Raw genomic sequence first — 25,202 nt, forward strand, 5'->3', positions numbered from 1 at the left:
TCGAGATGAATTGGATGACCTCATTAGCAAAGGTGTGATCGAACCAGTGACAGTCACCTGCCACTCCCTTCACAAGCTGGGCTTCTCACTCAACTTAAAGAAGTCCCACTTGACACCTACCCAGCGGCTCCAGTACATCAGACAGTGCTCGACACATCTCTGGGGCAGTGTTCGCCTCCCCAGGTGAGGGCTCATCACATTCTGCAGATGGTGGACAAGTTTCAACCTGCCCAGAGTCTCCCGGCGTTCGAGTTCTTGAGGTTGCTAGGCCTCATGGCATCCTGCATTCTTCTGGTGCCAGAGGCGAGGCTGTGAATGAGATCTCTGTAGTGGGCTCTCAAGATGCAGTGGTCGCAAGCCTCCGGCAGGATGTCGGATCCCGTTCAGGTGCTGCCCTCGGTCACCCAGGATCTTCTATGTTGGGCCGTCAAAGGCAATCTGATGAAGGGGGCTCCATTTTGGCTACCTTGGCCGGAGGTGATGATTATGACGGACGCATCCCTCACGGGATGGGGGGGGTCTCATGCCAACGAGTTGACAGTCAGCGGTCGTTGGTCTCCGTCGGAGTCCAGACTCCATATCAATCTGTTGGAGCTGTGGGCCGTCAGGCTTGCCCTGAAGGCTTTTCTGCAGTCTGTGCGGCGGAAGAATGTCCTGATTCTGACGGACAATACAGTGGCCATGCACTACGTCAACAAAAAGGGGGGGGGGTCTCTCCCTCTGTGCAGAGAGGCGAGGCAGCTCTGGTTCTAGGCCATAAAGCAAGAAATTTCGATCTCGGAAGTTAATCTGGCCGGAGACGAAAACGAGGCGGCGAATGCTCTGAGCAGGCAGAGCAGTGTCACAAGTGGGAGCTGGCTCAAGAGGTTCTCCTGGAGATCCTCACCCTTTGGGGGACCCCACAAGTGGATCTCTTCGCCACCAGTGTCAACCAGAAGTGCGAAAGATTCTGCTCACGGGAATTTCCTCCAAGAGGAGCCTTGGGGGACGCGTTCATATTGGAGTGGTCCTTCCCACTGCTGTACGCGTTTCCTCCAGTCCCCGTCATTCTGCAAGTGTTGCAGAGGTTACGGAGGTTCGGTTCCCGAATGATCCTCATTGCTGCGGCATGGGCCAGGAGAGCGGGGTACCCGGACCTTCTTGACATGTCCATCTGCCCTCCGCACTGTCTTCCCTACCGAGACGATCTGCTCTCACGGGAGGGGGGTCGGGTTCTCCATCCAGAGGTCAAGTCTCTCAACCTTCATGCTTGGTTTCTGAAAGGTTGAGGTACAAGGATTGGGACCTCACTGAAGACGTGATTGAGGTGTTGCTTTCGGCCAGAAGGCCTGCAATAAAGTCTCTGTGCCGTTGGAGAAAGTTCTGCGACTGGTGCAGGATAAAGAATGTGGATCCTTTTTCATGTGCCATTCCTGTGGTTGTCTTTTTTCCTTTCGTTGGCCCACAAGGGCCTGCAAGTGGGTACCATTAAGGGGTACCTGGCGGCGCTGTCCATATTTAAGCGCTCGTCTGTGGAGTGTTCTTATTTTAAGATCCCTTTGATTTCTCAGTTTCTGAAAGGGCTAACTTGTGATTCCCCCGGCCTTTCCAGGTGCTGGGATGGGATTTGAATTTGGTTTTAAAGTTCCTCATGGGAGCTCCGTTTGAGCCCTTGCACTCTTGTCCATTGAGACTGTTAACCTTTAAAACAGTATTTTTAGTTGCGGTTACTTCCGCAAGCAGAGTGAGTGAGTTGCAGGCACTTTCCGCCAAACCACCCTTCACTGTGTTCCATAAGGACAGGGTTGTCCTTAGGGTTCATCCTTTTCTTCCGAAGGTTGAGTCGGAATTTCATTTGAGCCAGAAGGTAGTTCTTCCGGCGTTCTATCCTCCTCCGCATCCTGGTAAGGAAGAGGAGAGACTCCATAGGTTGGATCCAAGGAGAGCTGTAAGTTTCTACATCTCACGCATGTCCCGGGTCAGAGTGGACGATCAGCTCTTTGTTGGATATTCTGGAAGGCGTTTGGGTCAAGCTGTTACTAAGCAGACCATGTCCAGATGGATTATCTTGACAATCTCTGAATGCTATCGTCTAGCGGGCAAGGACCCTCCAGTAGGCCTACGGGCCCATTCTACAGGGGCGTGGCGGCCTCTACTGCTCTGCAGAGGGCTGTTCCCATTCGTAACATCTGTGAAGCAGCCACATGGGCCTCTGTCCATACTTTTGTAAAACACTACTCCCTGGATTCTATCCATGGGTAAGATTTGGCCTTTGGCAAGGCGGTCCTCCATTCTGCAATTTAATTGGGCATTGTAAAATTCTAAATTCTTTTCACACTTCCATACGTTGGTATTGCTTTGGGAGTCTGTCATAGATGTGGAATACGTCGGAGGACGCAATCCCCTCGAAGAACAAGTTACTTTCTTACCTGGTAACGTTCTTTCGATGGGATGTTCCTCTGACGTATTCCACATCGCACCCTCCCAGCCTGCCCCTCTACAGAATTTCTTATGTGACTGCAGCTTCCGTTTCCGCAAGGCTTTCTGTAGTCCTACTGGCAGAAGTTTGGTGCCACACGTTCTGGGGAAAAAACTACAACTGAGGCTACGGGTGTCATGCGTCCTACTTATAACATCCAGTGACGTTGGCTCAACGGAGCCCCTCGAGGACAGCGTGTCGAGGACACGGGTGCCGAAAAATGTTCCGAAGCAGCCCAGCTGTGGTGATTACCTGTCATAGATGCGGAATACGTCAGAGGAACATCCCATCGAAAGAAAGTAACTTGTTCTTCTCTAAATCCGATGATACCCATTGAGGATGGCACCCTCAGGTGACTTAAATAGCTAGGACACTGTGGACATTGATTTATCACTGCTACATTTAGAGCAATACTGAGGTTGGTGTAAAGGATTAGATAGGGGAATAAAACAAAGGGTATCAAATAATTCATTAACTGGTAAGTACTTTTTAAACCCTACAATGCAAAGTAAATTAACCCTTTCCTGTAGAAGAGTCTCTGAGGGAGCCAGGACAGTCAATGTTATTAAACAGTTTAGGGGAGCTGAAGATCTTTGTTGCCGGTAAGTAAAAGTCTTTTCTAAAAAGTTTGTAGAAATAATGAAGGGCCACAAGCTGGGAGGCTTGTGAGGGGCAAAGCTGCAAGCAACTCTGCAATTGGAACCACGACAAGTCTCAACTGAGAACAAGTAAGGTTACACAACAAGAGTTAAGTCCTCTTAGGGTTACAGTACCTTTGGTTAGAAGAAATGGTTCAAGCTGGCTTCTGTTCCTGTGTGGCTCTGCAGATCCTGTGGTTCCTGTGCCTCAGTCGCTGGGATAAGAGGGAGGACTTCTGGGTACTCCTGCAACACAATGTGAAGGTCGGCGGCAGCAAAGGTCAAACTTCAATTGAGCGGCACTTCGTGTTTTAAGCTCTTTGCGTATCAGCAGATAGCACCACCGCGGACACTGGGATACCACTCTAGACTTTCCTCCCATCTGGGTCCTACACTGTGTTGAGGTGCCTCAGGCTTGGTCAGTCCTGCTTCAAGGGAGTCCGGAGGATCTTCTTGAGGCTTGGTTCCGAACTTAAAAGCAATGCACTTGATCTGGTGTTCCTCTACCTGGCACTTAGGTTCCAGCAGCAGCAGTGGAAGTACAGCCAGCTCCGAGAGGATGTCCAGACAAGTTCACTTTGGGGTTGGTTGGTCCCACCAACCCAAGGGGAGAAGTCGTCCTTGCAGGGCTTCTCTAGTCGAAACAAATTCTGAGCTTCAGCACAGCAGCAGGGCTTCACCGGGCAAACCAATGGTCCAGGAGTTGCAGCAGGCGTCTCTTCCAGGTTCTTCTTCGGATTCCTTCGTCCAGTGGTCGACTCTGCCTTCCAAGCCAAAAAGCCTTGCCTTTTATGCAGGTTTCTCCCATTCATTCCTGCCTAGCTGTCAATCATACAGTCTTCCAAGGACACCCAGCCGGCCAATCACCTTTGCGTGCATTCCTGTAACCAAGGGGATTAAGCACAGGGAGTTTCGGGCACCTCCCTCACTTCCTGCCCCAGCCAGACCTAATGGAGCTAGAGGTGGGCTTCGCTCATGAATCTTGCCAAAGACAAAAAGAACAAAGGGGACCACACCTGGTTTGGCGCGCAGCGTAAATCTCAAGAAGGACCATTCCAGCAAGAAATGACGAGAAAACAAGACCAGGGCCATTTTGACAAAATGGGCACCCATGGTTGCCTTACTGCAGCGTTGAACGTAGCCCGTGGTAAAAACACACAATGGTTGTAAAAAGTAAACCACTGCCACCTGCCATTAACTGTAGAAAGGGTAACATAAAAATGTTACATGAGAAACTAGACCAAGGGGGATACGAAGTAACCCCTCCAGCACCCTGTGGTGAAATAGTGTGTGCTGGGTCTAGAAAGTTACAAAAAGTAAAGTCAATTTCACTTCACTGCTCTTGGAAACAGTAGTTTCACCAAGGGAAGGTATTTAAACCTTTGGGAAATCTGAGAGACTTCCATTTGTCACTGCACTGAAGGTGCTTTGTTTCACAATGTAAAGATGATGCCTATGGAGTTTGTCGGACTCCAAAGTCGAGAGGCCAAATCACAGAAAAATACAGGGTGTGAAAAGTCCTAAAGTCCAGCAAAAGTGCTGGGGGTCTCTAAGGTAGAAGGGAATAGCACATGTCTGAGAGAATTCTCCCTTATGCCCAACATCCCTTCCTGCATTTGGCCCGGTGAATACCTGATGAACTACCTGATCTGTGAAGATCCTTAGCGGTGCTTCCACCCCTTGGCTAGTGGGACCAACCAGTCTCGACGTGTTCTAGGGTATCCAGCTATATTGAGCCTTCAGAAGGTGACCCCCGATCAGATTATTCTTGTCACTTTATTTTGGTGTTAACTGTTGCACCGTCATGCCTTATGCAAGAATCAAATTTGTATTCAGTGACTACTTCTGTTTATTCTTGCAGGTAAGCGTGGTGCAGGACTCTGTGAACATTTCTGGCCAGAACACTATGAATATGGTGAAGGTGCCAGAATGTCGCCTGGCAGATGAATTGGGAGGATTGTGGGAGAACTCTCGATTCACCGACTGCTGTTTATGCGTGGCCGGCCAGGAGTTCCAGGCCCACAAAGCCATTCTTGCAGGTCTGGACTAAATTTCTTTTCATTTTAAAAGGGTACTACGCTAGAAGGTTGAAACGAAAGTGTCAAGGGTTGTCAATGGGTGAGAGAGGCTTGTGGTGTTAATATGCTGTCAAGCAATGGCATAGTTCCAGGGAACTACTTATTCAGACGTGTTGCGTGGTTCTTGGAACCTTTAGCAAATAAAAGTTGATTCCCCTCATTCATTAGTTTGGGCTATTAGGTGGTGCTGAAAGGGCTAACTTTAAAGCTGAAACTATTGTCATTAACATAAGAGCTTCAAATCTGGGCTTTGAGTATGTAATGCTTTTTCGATGGAGATGACATTTGAGGAGGGATACAGTTTTAATCCCCCCGCCCCTCCATTCCTTGCCCCTAACCAATGAAATCCATATGGCTAATCCCACCCATTCCTGCCCATCTCGGAACTCTTTGATTTTGTGGGAGCTCTTCCATAGAGGCAGCCATCTTGGATGACTGCTCTTAAGGAAGCTCTCTGGAAACCAGGCAAAACTAGCGGCCATATTTCAATAGTTTTTTTGCAGCGACAAACACAAGCATCTTTAAAATAGCAAAAGTAATTTGCATTTTGGGAAATGTATTTTTAATTTCAAGTATTGTCTGGGATGCAGTAATTGTGTTGATTTTAATTTATTTACCCAAAACTACCCAATTGCTGCCTACCCTTATTAATATCTTCACCACCGAACAGGATTATTTTATTGTTGAGTTGCAGAGAAAAACGCCACTTGAAAAATGGTGACCATGAAGTACGCAAATTGCGCTCTCAGTGCCAACCACCTCCTCTCTAAAATGTATGTGTTTAGAAACTCCGCAGTGGATTAGTCGGGGTAGCTTTTCTGTGTTGCCAGCTACACTAGGAGCACTGTGACGTCACTCGCCAACGATTGGCGGGCAGCCCTTTCTCTCCCCCTTGTCTCGCTGGTTGTCTCTCTCAGGCGGCGTTTGGTATGGTGGGGTACCATGCCTGGAGGAGTCGGGGGACCGCGACCTAGCAGGGCCCGTAGATCAGGTGAGTCCTAGTACATGGATGTCAGAAGCTGATATAGCAGAAAAGAGAGAACTTTGTCTGTGGAAAGCATGGCACCCAGTGGAGATGAGGTCCATTGAGACCAGTCTTGCTTATCAAACTTGTTTTTATCAGCTACCCTTTCCTATAAAGATCCTCTCTCATCTACTCTACCCACTTTCCTCCTCCCTTTTCATAATCGCACCCACCTTCTGCCCATTGTTATTGAACGGCTATGGTTGGATTGGAGGCACAATTCTTTGGACAGCGCTCATGTCAAACTGCAAGTATTATCAAAAGGAATAGGGACCTTAACCTTACTCAACTTTATCCAGCAAGGGGTCTGGCATAGATTCACATGCTCGTGAATATTCCCTGTCCGGCTGGGAATCCTTGGTAAAAGAAAAAACTATTTGACTTACACTTACAAACTGTATTTCTCCTCTAAATCAATCGCTTTACTCTGGTTCATACTGCCCCCAGCCAAAGACTGCCCTCTCCCTAAGCGCCTCCTGTGGCAGCAAACTTCAGATTTGGTAGCAGGTAAACTGGCAATATGACCAAGAAGCGCTGCAAAGGGACAGGAGGAAGGGTTCGCATGTGAAACTAGAGAACAATAGTTACAGGTAAGTAACTTGATCCTTCTCCAGCATGGGGTCTGGCATGGATTCTCATGCTCATGAATAAGGAATACATAGCATTACAACGTTACACAACCACGGGAGGTGGCAAGGCTCAACAGAAGCAATTACTTTTACCTCCGAAACAGGCTCACCTTCAAGCGAACAGGTTGTGTAGCACTGCTTGGCCGACCCTGAACTCCTCCCTCGAATCCCTGTTGACACAGTCGAATCTTGTGAAGGTGTGCATAGATCTCCACGTAGCAGCCCTGCAGATGTCCAGCAGGGGCACACCAGACAGGAACGCTGTGGTCGCAGCGATCGCTCTGGTGGAATGGGCTCTTGGATGGCCAGGCAGCAGTCAGTTCACCAAACAATGACAGTGCGTGATGCAGCCGGAGAGCCACCTTGAGATGGAAGCTGTTAGGGAGAATTCTCAATGTGCCAATTCCCTCCACATTAGACCCCCAGCAACTTTGCTGGATTTTGAGGACTTGGTTTTTCTTTTGAACTTGGAGAGAGTGTGACTCTTTCCTACTCTCTCGTGTTTTAATGTTTATTTTACCTCTGTTTCTTTTGGTTATGGAGCCTGACAAACTCCATAGGTATCATCATTTACATTGTGTCACACAGCACCTTCAGTGCATTGGCACAGGGAAGTATTTCAGATTTCCCAAGGTTTAAATACCTTCTCTGGGATAAACTGTTTCCCAGAGCAGTGAAGTGAAATTGACTTTACTTACCGTTGTAACTTTCTAGACCCAGCACACACTATCTTACAATAGAGTGCTGGAGGGGTTACTTAGTATCCCCTGTTTCTAGATGCTCATGTACCCTTTTTATGTTACCCTTTCCTCACAGAATTGCTGGTGGCAGTGGTTTTGTTTGAACTACCATGGTTTGCATTTACTGCGGTGCTGCGTTCGCAGCTCCGGTAAAGCAACCGCGGGAGCCATCATTTTCAAAACGGCGCAGAGCCATCTTTGACAACATTTTCCCCGGTCTTCTTTTTTCACCATGTCTTTGTGGAAAGGTCCTTCTAGAGATTTTCTCTGCACTCCAACAGGTTTGGTCTCTGTTCATTTCGCCTTTGGCTGGATTCAGGAGTGAAGCCCGCCTCTGGCTCCAGAGTATCTGGGGTCGGCAGGAAGTGAGGGAGGTGCCCGAAACACCCTGTACTTAGTCTCCCAGGCGACCCAAAAGCACTCTGTGTTGATTGGATGGCTGATTGCCTGGCCAGGACAGCCACCCTGCTGGGTGAATGACAGCTAGGCTGGAATGAATGGGAGAGAACTGAATAAAAGGCAAGTCTTTTGGCTTGGAAGGCAGAGTCGACCACTGGACGAAGGAACCGAAGAAGAGCTTGAAGTAAACCACCTGGACATCATCTCGGAGTTAGTTGAATTTATGTAGAGTGCTGCTGGAAACCGTAGAGCCAGGGAGAGGAACACCTGATTGTGTGTGTTGGTTTTAAGCTGGCCTAAAGCTTTTGGAAGATCCTCCAGACTCCCAGGAAGCAGGACTGACCAAGCCTGAGCCCCCTCAGCAGAGTGCGGGACCCTAGAAGCAAGGACAGTCCATCTTAACAGCCAGGAATCACGTTGTTACTATTTGCGATAGACGTGAGGAGCTGAAACACGAAGCATCCACTGCAAGTGAAGTTTGCGAGTTTTGATAGTCCCAGTGCATTGCAGGAGTCCCCCGATGTCCTCCCCTTTGTCCCCACGACTGAGGACCAGGAAAAGTGCGATCTGCAGAGCTGCACAGGAACAGAAGTCACCAGCTGCATCTTTTCTTCTTTGCTAAGGTACTGTAAAACAAGTCTAAGAACTTGCCTCTTACTGTAGAAGTGCTTGTAACTTCCACAACTCACAAGTCTAATCAGCTTGTGGCCCTACATTTGATTCCTCTTTTCATCAAAGACTCTAAGAACTTGTGGAAAGACCTTTTCATTTACTTACCAGAAGTGCTTCATCCTAAGACTTTTGACCATTGACTTTGGCCTAGCCTTTTGAATTGTATGACTTTTCTAAAAGGATCTAAAAGTGTTTTGCCCTACTTAAGAAATTTGTGATCTCTTGTGGTCTAATAACCTTTGCCTTTTACCAACTCTTATGAGTATTCTGAATGCCAACAGTAAGATATGAATGTCCCCATCACCCTTGTCATTAAAGTCACCTGTGGGTGTAGGTTGTCTGTGGGCCATCCCAAAAGGGCCTTTTCTGATTCAGAAACTTAGTGTACAGTATTGAAGTATATTTGTTACTATTCTATTGCTCCCTTCTGAAGAAGGCTTTATAACTGACTGATAAATTAATAATTGTTTTTGCAAGAAACCTTGAGCGTAAGGGTTTATTTGAATATCTGTAACTGTGAATCTTTGTGTAACACCACTACAGCTCACATTTCCTTTCTTGAGATAAGCCTGGCTGCTCAACACGCTGCCAAAACTGTGTAATACAAGCTTATACCAAAGGTTGGTTTGCCTATACCTGTAGTCATAGTTGTTAGTAGTGTTCCCAGGGGTACTGCATTCAAACTTTGCCTAACAGAAGCCTTGGACGAGGCCTTCCCGCTGTTCACAGGACCATAGTTCACGAGCAGTTGAGACGTCTTCTGAAAACTTTTTGCATGCTACAAGCAAGAGCAACGTCCAGTGGGTGCAAAGTCCTTTCAGCCGGCAACAAAGGTTTCGGAAAGAACACAGGCAACACCAAAGGCTCGATGTGCTATTCCAATGGAACCTGTGGCACAAAGGACAGGTGTGTCCGTAGCACCACCCTTGTGTCATGAAAAGTCAAATATGGCTGTTTGCAGGAAAGGGCCTGGATCTCGCCTACCAACCTGGCAGAGGTGATAGCCACGAGGAAAGCCATTTTCCATGATGGTGGGGGGAACTTGAGGGGCCTGATGCATAGGCTCGAAGGTGGCCCCCATGAGCCTTGTCAGCACCACATTGGGGGTTCCCCCGCCGGGATGGGAGCCTTCATCGGCGGGAACGATCGATACAGTCCTTTGAGGAACTTCTTGATGAAACGGAGGGACCAAAGACAAGATCGGCCTTGTGACCTGGTGTAGTGGGAGGTAGCCGCCAGATGAGGTATTGTACAAAATTACCTACTCCCAAAAGTTTGACCCCCCCCCCAAAAGTCTGTCCCCCAATTTTATATATATATATATATATATATATATATATATATATATATATATATATATATATATATATATATATATATATATATATATATATATATATATATATATATATATATATATATATATATATATAAAAGATGTATAGGGGTAAGGTGGGGGGGGTTTGAGGGGTCTCCCCCCACATATATTTTTGCGGAAAATTGGAGAGAAAAAACTGACTTTTGGGGTTCGAACTTTTTGGTTCGGTAAAATCACGTAGATCCACACAATGTACCTTGATAGAGGCGTGTGCCAGCCCCGCCTTGGCCAAGGACAAGCAGTACTGACGAATCTGCAGGGCCATGAACCTCATCTGTGCCCGCCACCATGTATAAAAATGCTTCCACTTGTGCCCGTAGTACTTAAGAGTCGATGACGCTCTGGCAAGGACATCCCTGCAGTCTGCTGGTAACTCGTACCCTCTGAACTCTAGGGCTTCAGGAGCCTAGCCCTCTGGTTCAGCGATCCTGGATCGTGATGCAGGATTGCACTCCTTCTCTGGTGAGCAAAAGAGCCTGTAGCTGCTGATGACTTCCAAATTGCTGTAGTAGGAATCCTCCAGACGTCTTCCTTCTTGTCCCCACGACTGAGGCTGGACCACTCTTCTTCAAACCAGAGGCACTGTTTAGACTTGGGGTACTTATCTCAGTGTCTTTTTTTTTTTTTTGGGCTGTGCTTTTCCCAGTTGAGACTTGCATTGGCTTACCCTCAGAGTTGATTTCAACTCTGCTTTTCACAAGTGTGACCGTGCAAGTGATTTCTACGAAACTCTCTAACTTTGTGCAAGACCTTCACTATCTAAGCAGTGCCTCAGCTCCATAGACTGTGCTCCAATTTCTAGTCCATTGACTTTGATATTTCTGTCCCTCAGAGGTGGTAACTTGTTTTAAACTGTTATTGCTGGGAAAGCCTTGTCTAGATCTCATTGGAAGATTAATTGTCCTCACCTATACTGAGAACCTGTTTTTAACCTTTTTCCTGCCTTTCTGCAACCTCAATCTGCAAAGTATAACTAGTGATATATAAATGCCATTACTGTCTTTATGAATAAAGTCGCCTCTGGGTTTAGGGAGTGTTAAAAGCATCTCTAAAGAGTATCAACTGACTTGTGCTGATTCTGGAAAAGTAATTTAAAGTATATTTGATAGTTACATATTTTGCCCTTTTTAAAGAACGCTAATTTGAAGATTGATATTAAATAACTTTACTGAATCCTTGAGTGCAAGTGTTACTTTGCTACTTGTATTTGCGAATTTCATTGCTACAGCTCTGCGGCTCACATTTGCCCCTCTTGAAATAGGCGTGGCTGCTCAGTCATACTACCAATGTGTGTAGTACAGACTTATACCAAAAGGTGGGTTACCTAATACCAAGCAGATAATTGTTGTGTAGTCTGTGTTACTACCCCAATTCTTACCCATCACTGACTCCCCGGTAGACAACTAGCTACAGTACAACCTGCTCTTAAAGGCTGCAGAACAAGATAGACACCCAGGAAGCTCAAGTCTATAAAGACTTTGTAGAGGACATCCTTGGGGATAAGAAATCTGCAGCACAGTTTATTCCTCTGCTTCTAACGGTCTAGAGGCGTATTCAACCTTCTCCCCCCCCAATCTCAGTGTAGTTAACCCACACTTTGAAAAGCTGTTTCGACCAGCCCCCTCGGATCCTTTATATATTGGGGGGCAGCTAAAGCCTGACACTCTCGTCGTCACCACCACAAGAAAGAGAGCTTGAAAACCTCTAGCCTCTGCTGAAGACCCTCCTGAGAAGGAGAGTAAGAAGATCTACACACTGGGCAGAAAAGGAGTTTCCTCGACTACCTATCAAATAAGAATAGCTTATAATACTACACTATTATCCTGCTACAATTGCCACAAGTGGAACGAGGGGGCACAACAAATAGACTTGGTTCCGGACCCCCTTGTCAGGACTGGCTTGCTGGAATCCGCAGGAGCTGATGCTGATCCCACAGACCCTCGCCAGGAGTTCCCTGCTGAACCCTATGCTTACAGCTGAGTCAAGAACCCCAAGGAAGGGAAAGGGGTAGTGGATAAAATAAAAAAAAATGAGATCCAGCAGACTCTCAACCTTCTGGCCCATCTCTGGTATCTGTGGTAAAACAAATATATCTGGTTACATATACACTGTGTAGGACTTGCGCCTTTGGAATTCAACTGTAATTACAGAATCTGTTACCTGCTCTACCTCTGCTATTGCTTAGAGGCAAAGTATGGTCACTTTGAGTATTTTCCAAAATGACTGATTCTTTTAAACCTAGCTTATAATGCTCAAGGATAAATGAGTTCAATTGCTAGTCCCTTTCAGCACTATTACTGAGTGATCAGCTTCTGCCCTTTTATATTTCCTTTAAATATCTTGCACTTGTTGCCTGAAAATGTCTATCAAACAACTTGCGTTTGCTGCCCGTAAACCAATCTTTTTTCACTCTCTTGCAACTAATGCTTGACTAGTGTTCTTTACAAATGGTTCTTGCATTCAACTTAAACTGAAGAGCTAAACAAAACATTTTTTCACTTGTGTATTTCCACTGTGATCGTTGTCCTCCTTCTACTCCTTTGGTCCTCTACTCCTATGAACTCGTTGCCTCTGCTACTTCAAGGTACTATGCGCTAGATGCACATTGTACTTCGTAATACGCACACTGTTTGTTCATCACGCCTTACCATCTTAATGTTGCCACGTGCTTTGTTTGTTTTACGCGCTTTGCCAAGCTTTTAAACACGAGCATAGTCTATTTATCTTCCGCGCTTCGTAACACTTTTAAACACGCATGATTTATTCACTGTGCTTGTAGTAAAAATGAATGCGCCACCTCACCGCGCTAATATTTACAAAAACCTTGCGCATGAATCCGCTTACTAATTCCCTCGCGGTTGAAACCACGTTAATTGGAATACAGACTTGCGCTCAAACCGATTTACAATCCTCTGCACGCAAGTTACACAACAGTCTTGCTTTGAAGCCAACGCTGTCGCGATCTCCGAGGCTTACTCACTAGCGCTCTGCACTTAAACTTATGTTGGTGTTAGGCAAGATTGTGTGCAGTATCCTTTGGGAAACTACAGCAACCTTGACCTCCTGGCAATAGGGATCCCAACCTTTGGTATAAGTCTGTACTACACAGGTTGGTAGTGTGGCTGAGCAGCCAGGCTTATCTCAAGAGGGGTCAATGTGAGCAGTAGGGTTGTGACACAGTTTCACAGTGACAGTTATTCAAATAAACACTTATACTCAAGGTTTCTTGATTAAACAATTAATTTAACAGTGAGTAATATAAGTCTTCTTCAGAAGGGAGCAAAACATGTAACAATTATAATACACTTCAATACACAGTTTCTCTAAATTAGATGATACCCAATGGGGATGGCACACAGACATTTCCTACACCCTCAACTGTGGACATTGATTTATCACTAGTACATACAGAGCAATACTGAGCTTGGGTGCAATGGGTTAGATAGGGGAATAAAACAAAGGTTAACAAATAAGTAATCAACGGTAAGTACTGTCAAGACAGGCTTGCTGGAATCCGTAGGAGCCGATGCCGATCTCACAGATCCTCCTGCTCAGCTGGGTTGAGAACCCCAAGGAAGGGAAAGGGGTAGTGGATAAAATAACAAACAAGATACTGCATACTCTCAACTTTCTGGCCCGTCTCTGGTATCTGTGGCGGAACAAATGCACTTTATTACATAAGCTCTGAGTTGAACATTAGAACTTGTAATAATAACTGTAGTTACAACAATCTGTTACCTGTGTTGCCTCTGCTGTTCGCTTAGAGGCGTAGTACTAACTAGCTGAAGACTTTCTAGGTTGTCCGACACAAATACTCAGTATATCATTGTTGCAGAAAACAAGAATTCTATTACTAATCCCTTTCAGGAACTACTACTGGATATTGTCTTCTACTTTAAATATTTCTTACTGAGCCAAAGTCTTTTCTTCTGGTGCAATAGTTAACTAGAATGAAAGCTTTAATTGTTTTACTACTTCAAACTGGAAATAAAGTATGTTCCTTTAATTGCAATGAATGGTTGCAAATATATTTTTTCTTGAACTGTAATAAATACACTTGAAACAATGTCCTTTCCCTAGTCACTTCAGTTATTTGGCTTTGTGTCTTCTCTTGATACTGTGCTTGCTCTTAAAAAATGTACACGTAATTCTACCAGCTAAGGAATTCTCTTTGAGGTTTCTGTGTGAACGTAGTCCTCTTTCTATCTCAATGAATTAACTGAGTTGGAAAGTTGTCTGTGAGCATTTCTGCTGAAACGAATTCTGTCGATGTGCCTTTGAAGTGTACTTTCACGCTGCTGCTGGCCCAAATGGTACAGTTTATTATAATATTTAACTGCGCCTCATAAAACGTGCACAGCTGCTTCCTGAAGCCTTGCTGCATTACTGAAACAGACATGTTCTTTCTCTTTGCATTGGGTTGCACCTTCGCTCGTCAGCAACACGATTCATATTTTTCTGCGCCCCTCTGGAAATACTTTTCTCTTGCACTTGATTGCTTTGTCTCTCTAAACCTCGCGCCCATGGATAGTGTACCGCTTACACAAAATGAAGCCTTCCTTGCACCTGTCTTCAAAACATCACGTAGGCGTGGCTTCAGAAGATTAGATTACTGAGTCTCCGTTACCACTGACAAACACGCACTGCTTATCATGCGCTGCGCATGCTTTGAAATCAACGCTGGGTATCCTTGAGAGCGCATATTTTAACCCATTAAACGTATAACTTATTTACATATCCTAATGGAGATTGACAGTTCTGCTGCATGCAATGACAGTCTAAGCACGTTTCTACATACTGTAAACAAGTGTCCTTCTTCCTATCTTTCAGAAGGAACAGCTACCTTTAATTATGATGTTCTCTTTAAACATTTAACTTCAAAATTAAACGCTCCCACCTTTGGTCTTCTAGAATGACGACTCTCACTGCTCAGATGTCGTCTTTACTTCTTTGGAGGGATTTCAGGACTCTTGTTTGGGCATACCGAGGAACTGTAACTCGCACAACCCATCTCTTAAACTACTCTGGATGAAAGGCAGTTATAGAACCCTGCGCACCAGCCAAGTACCCAGGCCATTATTCTCCCAACCAATCAGATCCCCCTTCTACACTCCGCCATATTAACTTGGGAAGCCTGTAATGTTTAGCCTTGTGAAAACACCCTCCTATTCTGACTCACCACAGACCATCTCCATCTACAAAACGACCTACCCCAGCCAGCCCTAAGTACTCTCAACACCCTCCAATGCAAAGTAAATTAACCCTTTCCTGGAGGAAAGGCAAAAGTCAGAGGTAGAAGAGTCTCTCGGGGAGCCAGGACCGTCAATGTTAGTTGAACAAAGTCTATGGGAGCTGAAGATCTTCTTTGCAGATGAGTAAAGGATTGCACAATGTTTTTAGAAAAGTTTGTAGAAATAAGATTCACTTAAAAGGCCACAGGCTGGGAGGCTTGTGAGGTACAAAGCGGCAAGCAACTCTGTAAAGGCAACCAAGAAAAGTCTCACCTGAGAACAAGTAAGGCTACACAACAAGAGGTAAGTCCTCCTAGGTTTACAGTACCTTTTGGTTAGAAGAAATGGTTCCAGCTGGCTTCGGTTCCTGTGTTGCTCTGTAGATGTGATTGTTCCTGTGACTCAGTCGTGGGGGCAAGAGGGAGGACTTCTGGGGACTCCTGCAACACAATAGGAAGGTTGGCGGCAGCAGATGGCACCACCGCGGACACTGGAATACCAGTCTAGCCTTTCCTGACATCTGGGGTCCTGCACTGTGTTGAGGTGGCCCAGGCTTGGTCAGTCCTGCTTCAAGGGAGTCCGGAGGATCTTCCTGAGGCTTGGGTCCGAACTGAAAAGCGATGCCCTTGATCAGGTGTTCCTCTCCCTGGCACTTCAGTTCCAGCAGCAGTGGAAGTACAGCCAGCTCCGAGAGGTTGTCCAGACGTCTCCCCTTGGGTTGGTTGATCCCAGCAACCCAAGGGGAGAAGTCGTCCTTGCAGGGCTTCTCTAGTCGAAATGAATTCTGAGCTTCAGCACAGCAGCAGGGATTCACCAGGCAAACCAACGGTCCAGGAGTTGCAGCAGGCGTCTCTTCCAAGTTCTTCTTCGGATTCCTTAGTCGGTGTCCGACTCTGCATTCCAAGCCAAAAGCCTCGCCTTTTTATGCAGGTTTCTCCCATTCATTCCAGCCTAGCTGTCAATCGCACAGCAGGATGGCTGTCCTCCAAGGACAGCCCTCCAGCCATTCACCCTTGGGTGCATTCCTGTAACCAAGGAAACTAAGCACAGGGAGTTTCGGGCACCTCCCTCCCTCCCTGCCTCTGCCAGACACGCTGGACCCAGAGGCGGGCTTCACTTGTGAATCCTGCCAAAGACAAAATGAACAAAGGGACCAAACCTGGTTTGGTGTGCAGAGTAAATCTCAAGAAGGAACTTTCCAGCAAGAAATGGCGACAAAACAAGACCGGGCCATTTTGACAAAATGGGCATCCATGGGTGCCTTACTGCAGCTGCGAACGCAGCCCGCAGTAAAAACGCACAATGGTAGTGAAAGGTAAACCACTACCACCAGCTATTAATTGTAGAAAGGGTAACGTACAAATATTACATTAAAAATTAGACAAAGGGAATACTAAGTAACCCCTCCAGCACCCTATGGTATGATAGTGTGTATTGAGTCTAGAAAGTTACAAAATGTAAGTAAAGTCAATTTCACTTCACTGCTCTTAGAAACCAAGAGAAGGTATTTAAACCTTTGGGAAATCTAAGACTTCCATGGGGCACTGCACTGAAGGTGCGTTGTGTCGCAATGTAAAGATGATGTCTATGGAGTTTGTCTAATCCAAAGTTAAAAGAAACCGAGGCAAAATCACAGAAAAAATACATGTGTTAAAAAAACAAAGTCTCGCTCTCTCCATGTTAGAAATTAAAAAGTCCTAAAGTCCAGCAAAAAAGAGCTGGGGTTCTGTAAGTTAGGTGGGAATTGGCACATTTCTGAGAATTCTCCTTAACAGTTGTCAACTTCCTCAGCGTAATTGCAGTGACAGAAACTATTGTAAAATCACTCGCTGCTCAATCACACGCTGCCTTCACTTCTGCTACCTGCGATGAAAGTCTTTGGCATCACACGCTTATACAAGTATTAACTCCAACCTATTTATACTTAGAATTACAGAAAATGGTTCAACAGTTTTGGTGCTTATTAGAATTACCCCCTCAGCATGTTTCTTCAATTAAATATGATCTACTTCACTTCTTGGATCTTCAGAATGAAATTCTGACTTATTTTTGATGTTTCCTCTTAACTTTTGATTTTTAAAATGAAACGCTCCCACCTGTGGTCTTCTAGGAAATGACTCACAGCTACCAATGTCTTTTTACTTCTTGGTTGAAGTCTGGACTCTGGATTGGGCCTAAATTACGGAACTATAAATTACACAACAAAACATAACGCTGAATTCCTCCAGATGAAAGGCAGTTATAGAACCCTGTGCACCAGGCCATTGTCCTCCCAACCAATCGGATAAGCCCAGATTTCGACCATCTTTGCTTGGGAAGCCTGCAATGTTTAGTCTTAAGGAATCACCCTCCAATTCTATGAATCACCACAGGCCTACTCCACCTACCAGCCCACCTACCCCTGCCAGCCCTGACATCCCTAAAAACACATCTCTTACACACTATCGCTGAAGGGTAGACGGGTAGCAAGCTGCATTCTTAAGAACAACTTTGACGCATCAGATAACACTTTGCAAATTGTGGCAGAAGGTACACTATTCAAACTCCGTGCATGGCTCAGTCAATCGGATTCCAAATTGGGGACCCAGGCTGCCCTTTTAAACATGCCCATCGAGCGCAACGCTTTATTTGGCAAAGCGGTTGAAGACGCACTAAAATATGTGAAGGAGGAATATGACACCCTCAAATCCCTGAGACAATTCACTAACCATCCCTTTGGGCAGAGAGGGAGTTCAAATACACGCAGGTTTAGAGGACAGAACTCTCAGCGGTCCTCCAATGTTAGGGGGAATTCCCAGAAATTTTAATTCTCTTCTACCTTAGAGACCCCCAGCTCTTTTTGCTGGACTTTAGGACTTTTTATCTCTCATATAATTTTAATGTGATTTATTCTCTGTTTCTTCTGACTTTGGAGTCTGACAAACTCCATAAGCATCATCTTTACATTTTGACACACAGCACCTTCTGTGCAGTGGCACAGCAGTCTTAGATTTCCCAAATGTTTAAATACCTTCTCTTGGTGAAACTACTGTTTCCAAGAGCAGTGAAGTGAAATTGACTCATTACATTTTGTAACTTTCTAGACCCAGCACACACTATATTACCATAGGGTGTTGGAGGGGTTGCTTTGTATCCCCTTTGTCTAGTTTCTCATGTAACATTTTTATGTTACACTTTTTATAATTAATGGCTGGTAGCAGTGGTTTACTTTTTAATACCATTGTGGGTTTTTACCGCGGGCTGCGTTCGCAGCCACGGTGAGGCACCCATGGGTGCCCATTTTGTCAAAATGGCCCCGGTCTCCTTTTTTCACCATTTCTTTTTGGAAATGTCCTTCTTGAGATTTACTCTGCGCGCCAAACCAGGTTTGCTCCCTTCTTAGTTTTGTCTTTCGCTGGATTCATGAATGAAGCCCGCCTCTGGCTCCAGTATGTCTGGCAGGGGCAGGAAGTGAGGGAGGTGCCCTAAACTCAGTGCTTAATCCCCTTTGTTACAGGAATGCACCCAAAGGTGATTGGCCGGCTGGCTCACAACCGACCACCTTCTCCACACGATGCTCACTAATCTATGCATAGAATGTGATCTAAGCAGATCCACAAGCCTCAGAAGGGATACATTACTCACCGTAATCATATTTCTGTTGCTTGTTTCTGCTTAGATTCACATGCGCCCACCCTTCCTCCCCTGTGGAGTTGAAGGTGCATAGATGTTTCTGTGGCTTTATCTGCTCTATTACATATGTACTCCTGCTAGCTCATGTCAGAAACAAAACAATCTGAGGGACCTCGACGTGTGAAGGGCCATGGGTACAGTAAACCTCACACAAAGGTTAGTATTACTGGCACGCCCTGTCGACGTCCCTTTTCGGGTTTCGTAAACAAAAAATGTAGTACACCTGCGGCTACCACTAGATGTAGCCTATGCATAGCATGTTAATCTGAGCACATGCAAGCATCAGAAATACGACTACGGTGAGTAATGTATCCCATATATTTCTGGAGCTTGTGGATCTGCTTGGATCACATGCTCTGCATAGTCCGACATCTATTGGTAGTCGCAGTGTATTACAAGATTTGTTTTCGAAACTCAAACGGAAGGCGTCAGGGCGTGTTAGTAATTCTACCCTAGTGTGATGTGTACTGTACCCATGGTCCTTCATGAGTCAAGGTGCCTCAGATTGTTTTTTCTGCCATCGGAGTCTGTCACAAATGCAGAGTTCTCTTCCAGGATGATGCCTTTAATTAGTTGAAAGTTTACTTATAAACGCTTTCCTTTTTGTTTGCTTTGCCGCACGGCCAACAGACTGCTCCACGGCTTTCGACGAACAACCTCATCAGCGAATTGACTGATCGACGACTAGACACAGCCTTCACAGGCCTCTTCGGGCTTCTACAGGCTTTGGCCCATTACAGTAGGGAGAGTGGGGGGAGGTTCCTCATACTGACCTCTTTAGAGAAGACCTATTGTCATCCCCTTTCACTTTTTCCCGCCAATCTGCCCTTGTTAGGCAAAGTTTGAATGCAGTACCCTCTGGGAACACTACAAACTACTATGACTACAGGTATAGGCAACCCAACCTTTGGTATAAGCTTGTACTACACAGTTTTGGTAGCATGTTGAGCAGCCAGGCTTATCTCAAGAGGGGAAATTAGCAGTAGTGGAGTTACACAAAGATTCACAGTTACAGGTGTTCAAATAAACTCTTACACTCAAGGTTTCTTGCATTAACAATTAATTTGTCAGTTATAAAGCCTTCTTCAGAAGGGAGCAATATAATAACACACAAATATACTTCAATACTATACACCCTGAGTTTCTGGATCAGACAAGGCCCTTTTGGGATGGCCCACAGACACAACCTACACCCACAGGTGACTTCAGTAACAAGGGTGCTGTGGACATTAATACCTTACTGTTGGCATACAGAATAAAAGGCAAAGGTTATTAGCACACAAAAAATACAAATAGTCCTAAGCAGGGCAAATACTTTCAGATAGCTCTGTGAAGAGTCATGCAATTCAATAGGCTAAGCCAAAGTCAATGGGCCAAAGTCTTTGTATAGGAGCAGTACTTCAGGTAAGTAAATGGAAAAGCCTTTGCAGAAGTTCTTAGGAATCTTTGAGAACAAGAAGAATCAAATGTAGGGCCACTAGCTGATTAGACTTGTGAGTTGCAAAAGTTACAAGCACTTCCTGTCAGGTCCCAGGTTAGGTAGGGGTACTTTGTAAATGAAATTAGATTATAGATTTAATTAATTTATTGTTTTAATCTGATTTTGGGTTGTTGATCTTAACTTCTGTTCATCAGAGTGCTAACTCCCCAAACCAACATGGTGGCAGTAGTGCCAGTTCCTGATTGGAAGTTTCATGAACCTCTGACCTTCCATACAATTCTAAACTGCCTTTCATTGTTCACCTTCAAGAAGGAAGGTCCTGTTTTGATTAAGTTCCTGCGTCAAGGCCTTTTGATGAGATTCTGGTGAAGTTTACAAAGATAAATATTGTTTCCTGAGAAGCTGGTCAACGTGGGACAAGCTCAGCTGATAATTTGGTGGGAGCGTCGCTTTTTCTCAAGCTGGAGAAAAGTTGCTTTATTTTTATCACTTTATTCATGTTAGGTATTTATTTAGTTTAGGTATTTAGATTCGTTTCATTTTACTTCAAAAATCTGCTTGACTTTTATGACTCTGTGTAATTGACACGGTTTTGAATTTCTGACATTGTACTGAAGGAAGAAGCGTTTGGAATTTTAACTGCGCAGTTTTCTTAGATCAGTGCTTCAGAGCCTTCATTTTTGTTTCACGCATGCGCAAAGGAGAAGTGTCCTTGTTTTACTGCTGTGTCTCGTATCTGATCTGATTTCAAGTCTGTCAGTTTCAGTACGGTTGCGTGAATGAAGATTGCTTAAGGAAAATACCTGAGCCTAAGTTTTTGATGTTGTTTAACTTGAATTCATAAGGCTTTTAATTACGCTTGCGCGCCATTATATAAGGTGGCTTCTAAAAATATTCACTGTGCGCATGTGGAAAGTAAAGACACATTGATTTCATGAGCATAGCACATTTTTCTGAAGGATAAGGCAGCGCCTGAACTTGTCTATTGTGCGCATGTCAAAGGCAAAAGCAGTTGTTTTCGTTAGCTTTGCGCATGTGCTCAAAAGGTAAACAGCATCTGAACTCATTTACAGTGCTTAAGTCAAAAGCAAAGCTTCGGATTCCATTAGCATTGCGCATGTGCTTCAAAGGTTGAACAGGATCTGAATTCATTCTTATTGTTCTTGTTTAAAGTTTTAAAATACCATCTGAACTCTTAATTGCGCATTTGTTACTAAAGTAAAAGGAACATCTGAACAGGAATACAATGTGCTTGAGAAAGGATGAAATGCAATTGAATGAATGAACACTCGAAAGTGATTTCCTCTTTAATTTAAGAAGATTGCACATTCTTGAACTCATTATTTTGAGCATTTTTGGTTGAGGAACAAAATGCATTCTTAAATTCACATTGCCCTTCTGAAATTGAACATTGACTGTGCAAGATAAATTCTCAATGGGTCTTTGTGAAAAAGAAGTTAATTAATCTCCAAGGTTATTTCGGAGATTGGACAGGTATGGGTTTAGATATTAAATTATTTGATATTTAGAGATTGAGTTAATTTAATGCATGTCTTCATTATTTAATAAACATTAATGTCTCCTTCTACAGATTGCAGCCCACCAGAAGTAGGCGTCTGTCGTTTGTTATTTTCTCCACTTCCCCTTTTCCCTTGGGAGTGTTAGTTCTTCAACTGGGTTTAAGACAGTTGTTGATCAAACGTTCTTGAGAGATCTGTGGGGCTCAGCATCTCCTGCAGACGCAGACGCCAGGACCGGACAGATGAAAGGCCAAAAAATAGTCTGCCTGGTTTGTTGAGTCTCACAGATTTCATCATGGAACAGTTGGGAGAAGTAATCCAAGAACTGAGAGAAGAATTAAGAGTTTCTCATTTAGAGAATTCAAAATTACATAAAAAGGTGGAGGAGTTGGGAGTTAAGATGACTCGGATTCAAGAATCCATTGGGGAATCTAGAACCCAGAGAGTAGGGTATTCTGGGGAAGGATTGTCTTCGGAGTTGGGAGCCACAGGGAACAGTGAACAACAACCCCCAGTTCTGGAAAGAGCAGACGGGAGAGATGAAGATAGAGTAGGAAGACACATTTTGAGTCAGACATCAGTTCCTTTAGCGTCCCCAGAACGTTTTAGTGGAGATGTTAAAACATTTTCAACTTTTGTTACACAGTGTGAGTTACATTTCTTGTGTCGTCCTGAGAGTTTTAGAACTGACATGGCTAAAGTTGCATTTATGTTATCTTATTTAACTGGGGATGCATCATCTTGGGCAGTTCTTTTGGTTGCTCAAGAGAATCCAATTTTGAAAGATGTTGTTCTATTTAAAGAAGAGTTTCGAAAGATGTTTGGAAGAAGAATGATTTCACAAGAGTTAGATGGGGAACTGTTAGATTTAAAACAAGGAAATAAGGACTTAGTGAGTTATGTAACAGCTTTTAGAGCTCTAGTTTTGGAAACAGGGTGGCCAGAGGACAAGAGATCGTCCTTATTTTACAGAGGTTTAAGGGACGAATTTAAAGACGCTTTATCAACCATGGTTGATCGTCCCACTTCTTGTGATGCCTTAATTGACTTAGTTATGCGAATAGATTTTCGATTGGGAGAAAGAAGAAATGAACGTAGAAAGGGTTTTGGAGAGGTCAAGGTGGGTCAGCGTTTTGAAAAACCTAGAATGGAAGAAAGGAGTAAAGTCAGTGAACAGTCAGGCAAAATAAGAGGACCATTATCTAAAGAGGAGAAAGATAGGAGAAGAGCTAATCACTTGTGTTTATATTGTGGGCGTAGTGGTCATTTTCTAGGGAATTGTCCTTACACTCCCAAAAGAGGGCAGTCCAATGTTTCTCGATCTCAACAGGTGGCGAATACCCTTCAAGCGGCTGTACCTCATGTAACAATTAACGTATCCTTATTCTTGGATGATGTTTTAAAAGGATCAGGACCAGCCATGATTGATTCAGGGGCAACTGGTAATTTTATGGATTGGGGATTGGCTCGGTCTATGAAAATTCCATTAGTTGAAAAAATAGCAGTAGAGCAAGTAAGAGCAGTAGATGGTTCTCAGTTAACCTCGGGACCCATCACTCATGAAACTGTTCCTTTGTTTATGACACTGGTTAAAGATCACTCTGAGTATATTGTCTTTGAACTTATTGATGCTCCTCAGCTACAAATCATTTTGGGAATGCCTTGGTTGACTAATCATAATCCCACAATTGACTGGGGAAGAAGAATATTAGATTTTCGATCAGAAATTTGTAAGGAACATTGTTTCAATTGTAAGTATGAGATCAGAGATGAGAGTATTGAAAGTGGAAGAGTGGTGGCTTTAGCTCAAAATGGATTTGAAGAACATTCTATTGGAGCTGTGATGGGTTTTTTGCCTGAGTGTTATAAAGAGTTTACTTGTGTGTTTGATGAGGTTGAAGCAGGGGAGTTACCGCCACATCGATCATATGATTGCAAAATTGATTTAGAGGATGGAGCAATCTTACCTAGTAGTAGGGTGTATGCCTTGACCGAGAAGGAAAATGATTACTTGAAGGAATACATTGAGGAAAATCTCAATAAAGGGTTTATTAGACACTCACAATCTCCTGCAGCTTCACCATTGTTTTTTGTACCCAAGAAGGAAGGGAAGCTCAGAGCTTGCATTGATTATAGATCTTTGAATAAAGTCACTGTTAAGAATCGCTATCCTTTGCCATTGATTCCAGAAATGTTAAACCAAATTCAAGGAGCAACCATTTTTACTAAATTGGATTTGAGAGGAGCTTACCATTTGGTTAGGGTTAGGGAGGGAGACGAGTGGAAGACTGCTTTCAAAACACGTTTTGGTTTGTTTGAATACCTTGTGATGCCATTCGGATTATGTAATGCTCCAGCGGCTTTTCAATTCTTTATTAATGATGTTTTGAAAGAATTTCTAGATCTTTTTGTCGTAGTTTATATTGATGACATTTTGATTTTTTCACATAATTTGGAGCAACATTATCAACATGTAAGACAAGTTTTGAAGAAGTTACACGATCATCATCTTTTTGCTAGTCTTGATAAGAGTCAATTTCATACTGAAGTGGTGGAGTTTCTGGGTTTCGTGATTTCTCCTCAAGGGTTGGAAATGGATCAAAAAAAAGTCAGAGCAGTGAAAGATTGGCCGACTCCCACTAAGATCAAGGAAGTGCAAAGTTTTTTAGGTTTTGCTAATTTTTATAGGAGATTTATCAAAGATTTTTCATCCATTATTCCTCCTATCACTAGACTTTTAAAAAAAGGTGTACCTTTTCTTTGGAATCAAGAAACGGAAGAAGCTTTTAACACCTTGAAGAATAGATTTATTTCTGGTCCTATTCTTTTACACCCAGATCCAACACAACCATTCTTTGTAGAAGCAGACGCTTCTAATTTTGCAGTTGGAGCTATTTTATCTCAAAGGCATAAAGAAACTGGTCAGCTTCATCCAATAGCATTCTTCTCAAAGAAATTTTCTGCCGCAGAAAGTAACTATTCAATAATGGATAAGGAATTACTTGCAATAAAAGCTGCATTTCAAGAATGGCGACATTTTTTGATGGGTGCCAGAAATCCTGTCACGGTGCTTACTGATCACCGAAATTTACTTTTTCTTAAGTCAGCTAAGACTCTTACTCCCAGACAGTTACGTTGGTCATTATTTTTTGCGGATTTTGACTTTGTAGTGACATACAGACCTGGGAAATTAAATGGTAAAGCGGATGCTTTATCCAGACAATTTCCTGGTTGTGAAAAAGAATTGGAGTTAAGACCTGAACCTGTAATTCCTGAAGAACATTTTGTTTCAGCTAACTCTTCTAAAAAAGAAGATTTGCAG

The 25,202-nt window shown here is 44.1% G+C and overlaps 1 protein-coding gene across 4 annotated transcripts in view; it reads left to right on the plus strand.

Annotated features, from left to right (window-relative positions):
- Positions 1-25,202, plus strand: part of SPOP (speckle type BTB/POZ protein) — a 646,228-nt gene that overhangs the window by 441,424 nt on the left and 179,602 nt on the right. For all 4 annotated transcript variants that reach the window (XM_069634379.1, XM_069634380.1, XM_069634382.1 and 1 more), the window contains one exon: positions 4,958-5,135. In XM_069634379.1, the coding sequence (XP_069490480.1) occupies positions 4,958-5,135 (178 nt within the window). The remainder of the gene's footprint in view (positions 1-4,957; positions 5,136-25,202) is intronic.

The sequence above is a fragment of the Ambystoma mexicanum genome, chromosome 13 (assembly GCF_040938575.1).
Source record: "Ambystoma mexicanum isolate Mex_15411 chromosome 13, UKY_AmexF1_1, whole genome shotgun sequence".
Classification (NCBI taxonomy): domain Eukaryota; kingdom Metazoa; phylum Chordata; class Amphibia; order Caudata; family Ambystomatidae; genus Ambystoma; species Ambystoma mexicanum.